The sequence below is a fragment of the Geotrypetes seraphini genome, chromosome 3, assembly GCF_902459505.1.
Source record: "Geotrypetes seraphini chromosome 3, aGeoSer1.1, whole genome shotgun sequence".
In the NCBI taxonomy this organism is placed as follows: Eukaryota; Metazoa; Chordata; class Amphibia; order Gymnophiona; family Dermophiidae; genus Geotrypetes; species Geotrypetes seraphini.
Window position 1 is genome coordinate 54,678,072 of NC_047086.1, and position 15,285 is coordinate 54,693,356.

Genomic DNA, 15,285 nt, shown 5'->3' on the forward strand with positions numbered 1-15,285 from the left:
CTAGAAAACTCCAAGAAGGGATCCCTACAAAAGAAAGCCTGTAGCTCAGAAACACGCCTAGCGGAAGTAATGGTCACCAAAAAGACCGCCTTCAGAGTAAGGTCCTTCAAAGAACAGCCATCCAACGGCTCGAAAGGCGGGCGCACCAAAACAGAGAGAACCAGATTGAGATCCCAAGAGGGAACAGAGAGCCGTAGGGGAGGCCTGAGCAACTTGGCTGCCCGCAAAAAGCGAATCACATCAGGAATGGCCGACAAACGCTGACCTGTCACCAACCCTCGAAAAGCCGACAGGGCCGCAAGTTGAACCCGGAGAGAAGACCAAGCCAGGCCTCTATCCAGGCCATCCTGCAAGAACTCTAGAATGGTAGGCAGGGAAACGCGAAAAGAGACCACTCCCCGCGCCCGACGCCAAACCCGCACATAAGCCCGAGAGGTAGAAAGCCTCCGGGACCCCAAGAGCGTAGAGATCACCTTATCTGAATATCCCTTCTTACTAAGGCGACCCCTTTCAAGAGCCAAGCCGTAAGACAGAAGAGAGACGGGTCGAACATGGGAATGGGACCCTGTGTCAGAAGATCATCCAAGAGAGGCAGAGGAAGAGGATCCGCCACCAGATGCCTCACCAGATCCGCATACCACGGATGTCGAGGCCAATCCGGAGCCACCAGAACCACCAGACCCGGATGGTGAACAATGCGAAGAAGTACTCTGCCCACTAATGGCCAAGGAGGGAACACATACAACAGCCCCTCCGTTGGCCACGGTTGGACCAGAGCATCCAGACCCTCGGCCAGACTGTCCCTGCGACGACTGAAGAAGCGGGGCACTTTGGTGTTGCCACTCGTGGCCATCAGGTCTATCAGGGGCTGCCCCCAAGCCTGCACTATCAACTGAAACGCCACGGAGCCGAGACACCACTCTCCTGGATCCAAGAAGTGACGACTGAGGAAGTCCGCCTGAACATTTTCTACCCCGGCTATGTGAGAGGCCGAGGTCCAGAAGATGGGACTCCGCCCAAAACATGAGCCGAGCCGCCTCCTGCGCCACCTGAGTGCTCTTGGTGCCCCCCTGACGATTGACATAAGCCACCGCCGCGGCATTGTCCGACAGGACTCTGACTGACTTGCCCAACCAAAGGGAGCGGAAAGCTAACAGCGCCAGACGGACCGCCCTGGTCTCCAACACGTTGATCGACCAGGAGGCCTCCTCCGTGGACCAGGTGCCCTGAGCTGAATGACCCAAACACTGAGCCCCCCAACCGAGGAGACTCGCATCCGTAAGGAGCACCGTCGACTGCGGGAGATCCAGACCCACCCCCTGAACCAGGTGAGGGGTCCGGAGCCACCAACGCAGACTGCAGCACGCCACGCCTCGCAGGGGGACAGGAACCTCCAAACCGTGCCTCTGGGGTGACCACCTCCGGAGCAGAGCATACTGAAGAGGACGCATGTGGGCCCGCGCCCACCTCACCACGTCCAGGGACGCCGCCATCGACCCCAAGACTTGGAGGAAATCTCATGCCCGAGGACACCGGGACGCCAAAAGCAGGCGAATCTGAGATTGCAATTTGTTCACCCGGGCCCCTGGAAGGAAGACCTTCCCCAAGGAGGTGTCGAACAGAACCCCAAGGTACTCCAGACGCTGAGCCGGGACCAACCGACTCTTGGAAAGGCTGACCACCCAGCCCAGCGACCGGAGAAACTCCACCACCCGAGCCGTAACCCGGGAGCTCTCCTGCAACGACTTTGCCCGAATCAAACAGTCGTCCAGGTAGGGGTGCACCAGAATGCCCTCCGAGCGCAAGGCCGCCGCGACGACCACCATCACCTTGGTGAACGTCCGGGGAGCCGTGGCCAGACCAAAGGGAAGCGCACGGAACTGATAGTGCCGACCCAAGATCGCAAAGCGAAGGAAGCGCTGATGAGAGGCCCGAATGGGAACATACAAGTAGGCCTCCGTCAGATCGAGAGAAGTGAGAAACTCCCCCGGCTGAACCGCCAGAATGACCGACCGCAGAGTTTCCATGCGAAAAGAGGGAATCTTGAGAGCTCTGTTGACCCCCTTCAAATCCAGGATGGGCCGAAAGGTCCCCTCCTTCTTGGGCACCACAAAGTAAATGGAGTACCTGCCAGTGCCCCACTCCGGAGGGGGCACTGGAACAACTGCCTTGAGATCTAGCAAGCGCTGAAGGGTCTGGCGAAAAGCCTGCATCTTCCAAGGAGTCTGACATGGAGAGGCTAGGAAAAGGACTGGCAGAGAGCGGGCGAACTCCAGGGCATAACCGTCCCGCACCACCTCCAGGACCCACTGATCGGACGTGATCTCGGCCCATTTGGGGAAAAAGTCGCACAGCCGGGCCCCCACCGGAACCAAAGGGGGCGCCGGCAAGGAGTCATTGTGCAGGACGGGAAGCGGGGGAACCGGCGGAGGGATTCCCTGCCCCCCGACGGGCACCCCGAAAGGGCTGCATGCGCTGGAAGAACTGACCCCGGGAAAACCCTGGAGCCGGGAAAGAAGCAGCCCCATGCCCAGGGCGATACTTGCGAAACTCCCGCAAACGCCCCCGGGCAATGCCACCCCGAGAAGCAGGGCGGGCACGGTCCTCAGGCAGACGGGGCACCTTTGAATCCATCAGAGTCTGAAGCAACTTATCTAATTCCTCCCCAAACAAAAAAAAACCCCCGGAAGGGAAATTTAGTAAGCTTAGCTTTGGACGCAGCATCCGCCGACCAAGCGCGCAGCCACAAAATACGCCGCGCGGCCACGTCAAAGGCCATAGACTTAGCCGAGATCCGCACCAAGTCATAAAGAGCATCTGAGAGGAACGAGGCAGCCATCTCAATCTTCGCCACCTCCTGATCCACCAAAGACCAGTCATCAGACTCCCGATCCAGGACACGCTCAGCCCACCAAAACATGGCGTGAGCCACCAGCCCCCCACAAATAGCCGCCTGGACCCCAAAGGCAGAGACCTGAAAATTTTGCTTAAGAATGTTCTCCAACTTGCGCTCCTCAGAGTCCCGCAAGGCAGAACCGCCCTCAACAGGCACGGTATGCCGCTTAGAAATCGCCGAGACCACCGCGTCTACGACTGGCGATGTTAAAGTAGCCCGATCCCCCTATGAAATGGGATACAAACGAGCCATGACGCGCGCCAAACGAAACGGCGCCTCCGGCGTTTTCCACTGTTCCAGTACAATATCCTGAATATCCTGATGCATGGGAAAAGAGCGGGAAACGGTACGGATCCCCCGAAGCAGAGGGTCCCCCAACCGCGGAGTCTCCGGCGGCGCATCCTCAAAACGCAACACCGAAGAAACCTGTGGAATCAGGTCCGGTAGCTCATCTCTCTGAAAAAGGCGCACCACGGACGCCTCTTCACCGGAGGACGGGAAACCCAACAACCCGCCGCCAGCGGCCGTCCCCTCGAGAGGGTCCTGGAAATCCTCAAAAGGGTCCAGGTCCTCATCCAAACCGACACGCTCCTCAGACCATAAATCCTAGTCCCAAGACACCCGCGGACGCTTGGACAAGGGAGGAGGAGGGGACGCCACAACAGACGAGAGAGGCAAAGCTGCAGGGAGTGCGGAGGAAACCCCACTCCCCGAAACCCCTTGGGCGCATCCGGGACCCCCAGCCGCCTGAAAATAGGCTCTGCACAAAGAAAAAAAAGAAATCAGGGGAAAACCCCCCCCGAGGGTCCCAAGGAACTCCCTGCCACAGCAGGGGACCCAGCAGAAATCTGCCCCTGTTTTTCCTATACAGGGGGAAGGTCACCTGAGGTGGAAGACAAAATGGAGGGGCCAGACTGTGAAAATGGCGACTTTCCCACCAAAAATGCTCCCTCCATAGCCTGTAGCGGCTGAGAAGCCTGAACAGTCCCAGCCGCTAAAACAGGCAAGTCGGCATCAGCTGTCAAAAAATCAGCTGAGAGGGAATCCTTCGGGGAATCCCTCCGTGGGCGGTTGGGGAAGACCGGGCTTCCCCACTGCTCCCAGCCGACTCGCGAGGCACCATCGGCGGGGAGCTCTGGGCGCCTGCAGCCGCTGCCGACGGAGCTCCACCACCTCACCGGCCCAAACCGCCGAGTTCAGGCCGGCCGCGAGTGCCTCGCGGCTGGACCTAATTGTGTCCCACTCCCCCGGAGAAGGGCACAATTGCTCCATACGCGACCTAGCTAGAAACAAAGTGCCAGTTAGATGAAAAAAATACTGTAAAATACAGTTTTCTTAAAGGGAAACAACCTTCCAGACCAGCACTACCTCAGGATTTTTATTTTTTTTTTACAGAACAGACTCCACAGGCTCTCGAAGCAATATGCCTTGCTTGATTTAGGGGGCAAGGCTTACTGCTGAGGCTCCTCTAGAAAAATGTGGGGAGGTGGAGGAAGTGGGGGGAGGGACCCCGCTCGAGACCCGCCGGGTTTGACACCCCCGAGGTCGGACGGACCCCCAAACAGGGCCCGCCCAAGCTCTGTCCGGCCAAAAACAGGGACTAGAAACCCCCTAAACAAATTCCAACAGCCCTACCAAGGGAGATGGGTACAGATCACTCAACACCTGCTGGAGACTGAAAGAAGACTGAGGTAAATAGAGAAGGGAGTATATTATATACTGTCCCACAGTTTTGTTTTCAGTCTCCACCTGCTGGTCATGATTGGATATATACCCATTTGTAAAGATTAACCTCTACTGGTCTGGAGAGTGCTAAAGAAAAGGGAGTTCTAACCATCTTTGCAGGAAGTCTTCAGCAGATGAAGCTTGGGGATCCTCATCAGCTAAAGAATTTATATTTTGAGTTGGAAGGGGGAGGGCAGAGAGAAAACTTTGTGTTTGTTTTCTGCACTCATCTCACACAGCTCCACACCCTGCTTCTCTCACTTAGCTCAGTATTCTTCAATGCAAAGTCTTAACTGCTGTAGATATTACTTTGGCAATATACAATAAGAAAAATTGTCACACCAATTAAGTTCTGAATCTGTCTTGTTCGTTCATCAAATCTGTCTGCTGCACTTCTCCTCCCTACAGTGTTGTCAGATACTTTTTTTTAAAATCCCACCCAATTACCTTGAAAAAGCAGCCCCAAAACAGCCCAATGTATGAGGAGGTGTTGAAAAGTTCTCAGCCCAACCAACTTCAGTTGAGTCAGTCTCCATCGAGGTTCTGTCCGCACTGACCGCTTCAGGTCCAGTCTTTGGCATGCTGAAGTATATCGAGTATCTCATGGAGAATGAATCTTGATCCGGAATGGGCTCTTTGGCAGCAATGTCCAGCAACCTTCGGATCATGGCCTCTACCCGGATCGCCTTTTCTGGCCTCCCAACAGGGGAGACCAGAAAATAACTGTCAGGGGATGATAAAACTTTAGCTTGTAGCTGTACTGAAGAACCTCAAGGACCCAATGGTCTGAGGTGATAGCCAGCCATTCTGCCAGAAAGGCCGAGAGCTACTCCCGATCTGCAAAGCAGCCAGCGGCCTAGCATCAGAATTGTTCCTTAGAAACCACTGCAGGACAGCTCCATGTTGACAACTGGCGCGAGGAACCACCGAACCTTTGAACACTGGGAAGAACGCTGCCCTAAGGAGCCCCCATAGTCCTGATGGGAATGTCTGAGGGGATGAAGCTAGGGTACCCCGATCCCATGGAGGGTCGAGGCCTATTATCTGGCAAGACTTGGGCTTACAGTCCTGCACACTAGCCATAAGGTCATCCAAATCTTTGCCAAACAGCAATTGCCCTCTGAAAGGCAATCTACTCAGAGTTGCTCTAGAGGAGTTGTCTCCGGATCACTGCTGAAATGGAATAGGTCGACAGGTCGATAAATACTTTGAAAATATCCTATAGTGTATCATACAGAGATCCTGGAACACAATACACTTCTCCCTCCGTATTCGCAGTTTCAGCATTCGCAGTTTTGATTATTCACGGTTTTTAGCTTGCTGGCTCCTCCCCCCAAATTACATCAGCTTGCATAGAGAAATCGCTGATTCCAAGCGTTTACAGAGAAAATCACTGATTCCCAGCACTTTCTTCACCGTCTTATGCCTCTCCTTCAGAAAAAGGCCAGTTCTCCCACCATGTTATTCACAGTTTCACCATATTCACGATGGGTTTCAATAGAAAACAGCGAATAACATATGAAAAAGTTATTTGCGTTTTTTCTGTATTTGTGGTTCTGTTAATCCAATATCACAGCGAATACAGAGGGAGAAGTGTAGTATCAGGATCATGGCGGTGCTTCGAGTGACAAACTCTGTCCACAAAAGAAGCTGTTGCCACCTTCAGCCTGGCAGCCGCTGAGTCAGAGGTGCTCGAGGACAAAAATCCACTATGCAGTCCTGAGCGTCCTTCAGCACTACCCTGCCACTGAGGAGAGAAGTGCACAGTAAACCTGCGCCACTAAAGAATAAACTTTTTGGGAGCATGTACAAGGCTCGTAGAAAATCCAAAGGGTGAAATCAACAGGGTACACAGAGGTCTCCCTGTTGATTTTGCCCTTTGGATTTTCTACGAGCCTTGTACATGCTCTTAGATTTTTTAAAAGTTTGTATTCCCAGCAATGGAGTAACATCTAGTGGACCAACAGACACACCCCTGAGGCAGGCCTCCACCAGGGGGGGGGGGAACGGGGGCCGAAACATGGACCGTGTCGGGTCATTGACTGGATCCTTTCAATATAAGGACAATGCGTCCATAGGACTTTTATACATGTGTTTTTATTCATGTTCTTCTGTATATATTTTGAATTTATAGAAATAAAAGATTGTTTGTCCCAAGGTTGACGTGTTCTATCCCATTCCCCACTTGTTCTCTCTTTATTGGATTTTACGTGGGGTTTCTGTTCCTTTTATTTTGTTCTATATAAGCTTTATTTCTATACATTTTCATATCTGTACTAAAACAGATTTTAAACTCCTGCTTACCTGTTGGACGCAACAAACTAGCTTCAATTTTGTGTGGAACTCTGGGTGGAATTTTCATAGATGCCCGGATCTGGTAAAAACTGAAATGACAATAAGATAAAAGTCATTTGTAAAGTACAGAAGGTCATGCACATAGCATACTAACATAATAAACAGCAGAAAACAACCATCTGACCCATTCAATTTGCCTAGTTATTCCCTTCTTTGTACTCTACTATCTTTGCTACAGGAGTATAAAATAATCAGTTAGTTCTTTCCAGCACCAAATTTTTCCATGCCTAGCTACAAAGCTCCATAATAACTTGGGTAGCTAACTATACTCAAGTAGTTATTACCAAATATCCCAACACTTCTAGTGACTGAGCAATAATATTTAAGAGTTCTTCCCTCTTAGAAAACTCCTACTAAAAGCTCTCTCTCTTCCAAGTAATCGAGTCCTAAAGTCCCCCTAGATATTTAGATACATCAGCTTGACACAACCGAACGGGAGTCTCTAGTATATCTAGTCAAGATCCGTCTTAGGCCAGTGGTCTCCAACGCACGGCCCCTGAAGTCCTCCACTGCGGCCAATGTTATTTGTAAGCTGCGTGGCCGCGTACCCCCTGATAAGAGGTTACACAGCTGAACTGGCTAGCTGCAAACCCAGGGCACCACCCTACAGCTTCTGTTTTCCACTGCTGCTACTGCTACCTTCCCAAATAATCAGCAGCAGAAAAACAAAATACAAACTAGAGGACCGCCATGCACTTACCCACTGTTGCCGGCTCCGCCCCTTCGACATCACATGTTTCTAGTTTGGGGAAGCAGTAGCAACAGCAGCAGGGGTATCGGGCAAGGAGCCAGATGCTTTAAGAGAGGAGAGAGGGGGGGGCACAAGCAGGATGTGAGCGGGGAGGAGAGAGGGGGCAGACGCAGGATGGAAGCAGGGAGGAGGGAAGGGGCAGACGAAAAATGGAAGCAGGGAGGAGAGAAGGGGTAGATGCAGGATGGAAGCGGGGAGGAGAGAGGGGGCAAACACTGGATGGAAGTGGGAGAGAAAGGGCAGATGCTGGTGAACAGGGGATAAAGAAAAAGGGCAGATGCAGGATGAAAGAGGGAAAAAACAGGGAAGATGCTAGATGGAGGAGGGGGAAGAGGGAAAGATTGGCTTCTTATCTTGATAATCTTCTTTCTAATAAACACATTCCATTCCAGAACCTGTGAGCAGACAATCCCTTTTCGCAAGAATTATTTTAGGAAACTTCAATAGCATTCTTTTGCTCTGCCTCCCATCCTTCTGGCCTGTCCTCCAATTCGTACCAAAACAGGAGAGGAAACAGAATAGGGAGGGGTACAGGGAAACTCCAAAAGAAACGTCTGTTCTGTTCATAACATTAAACATATAACAGTTATGTTTGGCTGTAAAGTCCACCCTGTAAAACTTCGTGAATGCTTGGAGGGAAGACCAAATGGCAGTTCTACAGATTTCTTCTGGGGTCAATGCCATAGATTCTGCCTCTGAAGAAGCTGGAGTGCCCTCCACGGATACAGGTAGACATTTTCCACTTCTGTTAAAGGATGAAAAAATGGGCACACAGATCCATCTGGAAAAGGACACTTTTGAGGTTGGTTGACCATTACGGGCAGGCCCCGCCAATACGAACAGATGATCTGACAACCAAAATTCATATGTAACCTCTAGATACCGCAGTGTGAGTTTGCGCACATCCAACAATTTCAATGCCTGATCACTCTCTCTCGATCCAGAGGACATAAAGACAGGGAAGCGTAATTCTTGGTTGAAATGGAAGCTGGAAACCACTTTCGGTAAGAAAGATGGTACTGCGCACAACCCACAAGTACCGATGACAGATTAGGTTCTTACCTCGGCAATCTGGATTCTGTTAGGATACACAGGAGTCCATACTTGAGCTTTCGATTCCCACTTCCCATGAACTGAAGAAGGCTATTCCTTTAAGAACTTGATAATTCCTCCCCTTTTGCAGTGTAATACAGCACCCTCCTTAGTTGGTACCAAAATAATCGAGCTCCACTGAAACATAAGAGAAGGAGAGGCACCTTCCCCAGCAAGAAACACATTTTGCTTTGCTCTGAATCTTAGAAAATAGAAAAATGATCAATAAACATTGAACATGTAAACAGAGAACAACAAACACTCGAATGAGTAACTCAGATCCAACATGTTAAGAACAACAAGCAGGAGCTATGGGACCCTACCAGGAGGAAGAGAAAAGCAAACCCCCAATACCTGAAACGCATCTGTTCTTTATCTTAGGTATAAAAGCAGAGGTCCTGAGATGGATACTGGCAATGTCCAAGGCAGAAATCAGACGAATCAAAACAAGTCCACACAGGGACTCCTTTGTATGGACACCTTTGTATTCTAACAGAACCCAGATTAGCGAGGTAAAAACCTAATCTGTCGCTCTGTTGCGGATACACAGGAGTCCATACTTAAGGTGAGGTAGCAGAGCTGTGCTATACGTTTAGGGAGGAACAGATGAGTCTGCCCGTTGTACCAAGGACCAAAATACAGCATCCTTGAGCTGCAACATCTACTCTGAAAACTTTGTGAAAGTGTGAAGAGTAGCCCAAGTAGCAGCTCTGCAGATCTCATCAGGCAAAATGGCCTCAGATTCCACATAAGAGGTCACACCTTTGGTGGAATGCGCTGCCAGGGAAATTGGTAGCTCTTTCTCAGCAGAAATGTAGGAAGAGGAGATCACCATGTGGCTGGCCTCAAGTGACTGATCAGAACAAAAAGATGATCAGAAAGCCTGGGGTCATTAGTCCTCTTCAGGTAGATGAACAGGGCACTGCACATATCCAGCTTGCACAAAAGTTTGTCCTGTTTGGCGGAACCCATAGTCTGAAAGCTGGGCAAACAGATTTCCTGACTGACATGGAAGGTGGAAGCCACCTTCAGAAGAAAGGAAGGAGTCATGCGCAGAGAAACATCTGACTCAGTGAAGCAGAGAAATGACTCTCTGCAGGAGAGGATCAGCAATTTCAAGATCCTTCTTGCCAAGACTAGGGCAACTAAAAACATTGTCTTGACCGTAAGGTCTAGCAGGGTGGCTTCTGAAAGAGTCTCATAAGGATCATGGGCCAGGCCCATCAAGACCACATTGAAGTCCCAAGACGGGAATGGTCTGTGCAATGGAGGTCTCAGTCTGAGAGCCCCCTGAAAACCGAGGGGCATCCGGGTGAGAAACAAGAGACCGAAGGTCATTCTGAACCTGAAAGCACGAGATACCGGCTATCTGCACTTTGAGGGACAACAACGCAAGTCCCTTTTCAAGGCCAACTTGCAGGAAGGCAAGAATCACAGGCACAGGAGCTCTCTCTGATTCCACCTGCTCCTTGGCACACCAAAACTGGAAGGTTTTCCGGGTCTTAGCATAAGCCACAACCATCACTGGCTTCTTTGCCCTAAGGAAAGTCAAAACCATGACCTCCAAATAACCCTTCCGAATCAAGGCCATGCACTCAAGAGCCATGCTGTACAACTGGATTCTCCATAAGAACCGGACCTTGATTGGGAAGCCCTAGAAGAACAAGCAACTGTAGAGGTCTGCCTCTCTGTAAACACACCAGGTCTGCATATCAAAGGTCTTTGGGGCCAATCCAGCACCACCAAGATCACCAGACCCTGATGGGTGGCTAACATGCAGATAAATCTGACTCACCATGGCCCTTGGCGGAAACACATGGAGAAGCAGATCTGGAGGCCAGGGCATCCAGTGCTGCGCTGCCCCACTCAATTCTGCAACTGTAGAAGCAGGCTGGTTTCATATTCTTGGCTATAGCCTGAGATCCATGTCTGGTTTGCCTCAAGTCCGGACTATGAGGGAAAACACCTTTTGAAACAATTTCCGGGATCCAGGGTCTGCCAGCTGAGAAAGTTGGCTTGGACATTCTCTAGTCCTGCCACATGGGCCATTGAGAAGGCTCGGAAGTGAAGTTCCGCCCACTGGAACAACATCCGAGCCTCCAAGTGGAGGCATGTGTTTCTGGTGCCTCCATCTATTTACATAAGGCATAGGCATTGTTCGAAAACACCCTGACTGTTTTCCTCAACAGAAAAAACTACAACTGAAGCAAGGCCAACCAAATGGCTCTGTTCCAGATGATTGATGGACTACTTGCTCTCCGACATGGACCACTTGACCTGGAGAAGACAATTGCAGTTGGGGGCCTCCCAGCCACTGAAGCTGGCATCAGTAATCCAGCGAAGGTAGGCTGCTATAACTACCATTACCTTGATAAAGGTGCAAAGAGCTATGGCCAAATTGAAGGGGAATGCCACAAACTGTAAGTGGTACTGAAGTATGTGAAATCTCAGATATCTCCAGTGAGCCGGAAAGATGGGAATGTGAAGATATGCCTCTGTTAAATCTAGAGAGGCAAGGAGCTCTTCTGAAGTCACCGCCACTATGATGAAGCAAACTGTTTCCATGTGAAAGTGGGGTACTTTAAGGGTCTCGTTTACAGATTTTAAATACAGAATGGGCCTTCAATCTTCTGTGCCTTTCTTGGGCACTATGAAGCATAAAGAGTATCTGTCCGAGCCCGGTTCTAAAGCATGAATGCCTAAGAGTCGGGGTGCAATGTTGCTCAGACTCTGACCTGTTTCTCTGGCCATCTGGTTGAGGAATCAAGGAACAGATCCGGAGGGGGCTGATAAAACTCAATCCTGTGTCCCTCCCTGATAATGTCCAGCACCCAGTGATCAGACGAGATCTGCTCCAATTTGTCCCTGAATGCTGACAGCCGCCCTCTGATTCGAGGAGGATCGGCAGTCCTGAAAAGGTCTCAGAGTAATAGCCAGAGGAAAACTGGCGAGCTCTAAACTAAACTAAACTAAACCTTAGGTTTGTATACCGCACCATCTCCGCATGCGCAGAGCTCGGCACGGTTTACAGAGGTTGAGAGGAAAGGAACTACAAAGAAGGGATATAGGAGAGGGACTGAGAAGATAGAGAGGGACAGGGTACAAGAGAACGGGAGATTAGATTTTTGAGAAGAGCCAAGTTTTCAAGCGTTTACGGAAGGATTGGAGGGAGCTAGAATTTCTGAGCGGGGATGAGAGGTTGTTCCAGAGTTCCGTGGTTCTAAAGGGGAGGGATGTTCCAAGTTTTCCAGCGCGGGATATACCTTTTATAGATGGGAAAGATAGTTTCAGTTTTTGGAAGGGTCTAGAAGAGAGCGGGTTTGAGGAATTCCAGAAGAGTGGGATAACGGGAGTGGGATAACGGGAGGAAGGACGCCATGTAGAATCTTGAAAGCTGAAGGCATGAAAATTGCTTCCATTGCCTCTGGCAGGTCATCAGTTTCTACTATCTGAGAGGTACTTGGGGCACGATCTGCCACACTGGCCATGAAGGGTAATCTGCTAATATTGGCCTTGGAGCCCAAGTTACCCACCCAACCATTGTCCGGTCCAGAGCATCCGGCAGGCCGAAATTGAGTAAGCTAAAACTTTACCCAAGACTCTAATGATGTCATAAAGAGCATTGGCCATGAAATCCACACCCTCCTTAAACATGTGGGGTCAGGAAATCCCAAGCTCCGAGGGACTTATCTGAAGTATGTTATGGCAGGTGCGTGTCATAAAGGAGGCCACTGCTGCAGCTTTGATACCCAAAGCTAGCACTTCAAACTGTCTTTTCAGGACTGCATCTACTCTGTGGTCCCGCACATCTTTCAGCATCACTCCACTTTTACTAGGAAGTGAGGTGTGCTCGGTCACTTGCGTCACTGCAGAGTCCACCTTCAATCGGACAAAGAGCTGCTAGAAGTTTGGAGCCATAGGATAGAGCCAAGACAAGCTTTGGCCACTTTAAGAAAGCCTTCAGGATTCTCCCACTGGTCAGTGACCAAAGAGGTAAGATTCAGGTGAGCCAGCAAAAAATTTGTCTTTGCATTAGTGCTGCACATGATGGAACACTGCAAGGTGGAAGGCTGGGCATTGAGCTTCAGTATAGACAAGGTGTCAGAAATGACATGGGAGACTAAAGCTGACCTTAAAAGGCCAAGCATGAAGGAATCATCACCGTGATCTACCGCCACACTGCCTCTTGGATGCTGGACCCTGAAAGGGATCCCACATCATCCACCGTTGCAGAAGAGCCCAGCGAAAACAAAGGCAAGGAAAGAGAGTTCCAATCAACCCAATCCTGCTCTGAAGGGTCGCTGACACAGGGAGCCGGCGTGTGATGAGGCAGGGACACTGCTTGGGTGAAGGATCCCCCCCTTAGGCAAAATCTGAGAAGTCTTGCATTGAGAGAACTTTAACCCTCCTTATACATTTATCCTATAAACGCCCAATTAACATTTATAATTCTATATAATGAGCTTCATCACAAAAATGTGATGTGCTAGTGAAAAACTAAAACACAGATTTAAAATCGGCATGAAAAATACTACAAAACTCAACCAACATTAACTCTGATGAAAATGATGTGTTAACCTGTGTAATTAAAAAACAAAAACAATAAAAACAACATCTTTGAAAAACTTAATACATCTCCGCAGCAACAAAACACAGATCAAAATGAGAAAAGGGAAGAGGGTAGCATTACTGACAAGAGGGTTGGCAGGAAACAGATTTTGAAATCCAAAGAAGATACTGCAGAGCCAATATACTAGATGCCAAGGCTTTATTTCAGTTAATAAATGAATTTTCAGTGTGGTCCACCTTTGTCATAAGAAAACAGATTTTGCATATCCTTTGAATTTTTGACATTACCTTTTGTGTACATATGAGGGGCATTCAATAATTTATCTACCCAAGTATGAAAGAAAGTAGCAAGTGTGTTGATACGTGTCTCAAGGTTACTCATGCACAGTTGTGGCTCAGTGCGAGTCTAACATTCCAAGAGACAGATGTCAGGAAAGTTCTCATGCGAATCAAGTAAGAAACAGATCAATTTTTTTACAGCACTGTTCAGTGATAAAATTTCTCACAACAGAAGAGGAAAAGCCAAAGAGATCTATGAATCCATGACTGCAGTTTATGGTGAGTCTGCCCCATCATCCTACAAAGTAAAATTTTGGAGCAAGCAGTTTAAGTGGGGTAGAGTCCATTGAAGATACTAGACGTACTGTGAAAACAACTTCCACAGAAATGTACAAGAAAGTCAAGGATTTAATTTTGTCAGACAGATGAATTAAGGTTTTCCAAATAGCTGAAGAAACGGGCATCTCAACAAGTACATTTTGAAAAATAATTCATGACAAGTTGGGCATGTCCAAGGTTAGTGCAAGATGATTTCCAAGAATGCTGACACCATGTCAGAAGGCCATGAGGCTCCAATGCTGTCAGGAGAACTTGGAGATGCTCCATGAAGACCAAGTGAAAGCTTTTTATCTTTGGAGACTGGAGATGAGATTTGGATCTATCACAGAGATACTACATCCAAAATGGAGTCACTGCAGTGGAAGCAAAAATCATTCCCCATCCCAAAAAAGTTGTAAGACAGAAAAATCTGCAGGCAACTGTCTTCTGGGATGATGAAGGATTTTTGCTTCTGGAGTTCATGTCATACAAGGCAACCATAACCAGGGAGAATTTGCCAACACAGTGATCACTTTGTGGGAGTTAATCAAGGAGAAAAGGCAAGGAAAACTCACAGCAGGTGTGCTACTTCTTCACGACAATATGCACATGTCACAACAATTACAGGCTATCATCCGAGAATATGGGTTTCAGCAGTTGAACCATCCACCCTACAGTCCTGACCTGGCTCCCTTGGATTATTTCCTGTTCCAAGCTTTGAAGAACTCTCTCCGTGGATAGCGGTTTTCAAGTGATGAAGATGTCAAGGAAGATGTTACGTCTTGGTTTGAAGGTCAAACAGAAGAATTCTTTTCAAAGGGGTTAAGTCGTTGAAGGAAAAGTGGATGAAGTATATGGAGCTATCAGGGGACTATACTGAAAAATAAAACTTTTTTGAAAACTCTTCTCTTTCATACTGAGGTAGATAAATTATTGAACGCCCCTCATACAGTATTTACAAACAACCAATTCAACATGCAACAATATTTTTAAATAAATACTTGAACCATGCCTCAAGAATACCCACCCTCTTTGAAATAAATCCACATTGTAGAACTTGTGGAGCTCCACAGAGAATTCCACTGTAGCCTGAATTTCACTCATTGTTTTGATGCAGATGTCAAGAGCTGCTGTAAGCACATCAGATACTGAAAACAAAAATAAAAGCCACAAGAAATATTATAAAAGAGGAAAGAGAATGGCCTAGCAGTTATAGAAAATCTGAAGTCCTGTGAACCTCGTTGTGACACAAGGCAAATTCACTATGGGGCTCATTTTTAAAGCACTTAAGACACACAAA

At 48.8% G+C, this 15,285-nt stretch overlaps 1 protein-coding gene across 2 annotated transcripts in view; it reads right to left on the reverse strand.

Moving 5' to 3' along the window:
• Positions 1-15,285, reverse strand: part of FAM135A (family with sequence similarity 135 member A) — a 277,151-nt gene that overhangs the window by 218,034 nt on the left and 43,832 nt on the right. For both annotated transcript variants that reach the window (XM_033936915.1, XM_033936914.1), the window contains exons 3-4: positions 15,013-15,133; positions 6,926-7,005 (exon numbers count right to left, since the gene is read on the reverse strand). In XM_033936915.1, coding sequence (XP_033792806.1) covers positions 6,926-7,005; positions 15,013-15,089 — 157 coding nt within the window. In that variant the 5' untranslated portion in view covers positions 15,090-15,133. The remainder of the gene's footprint in view (positions 1-6,925; positions 7,006-15,012; positions 15,134-15,285) is intronic.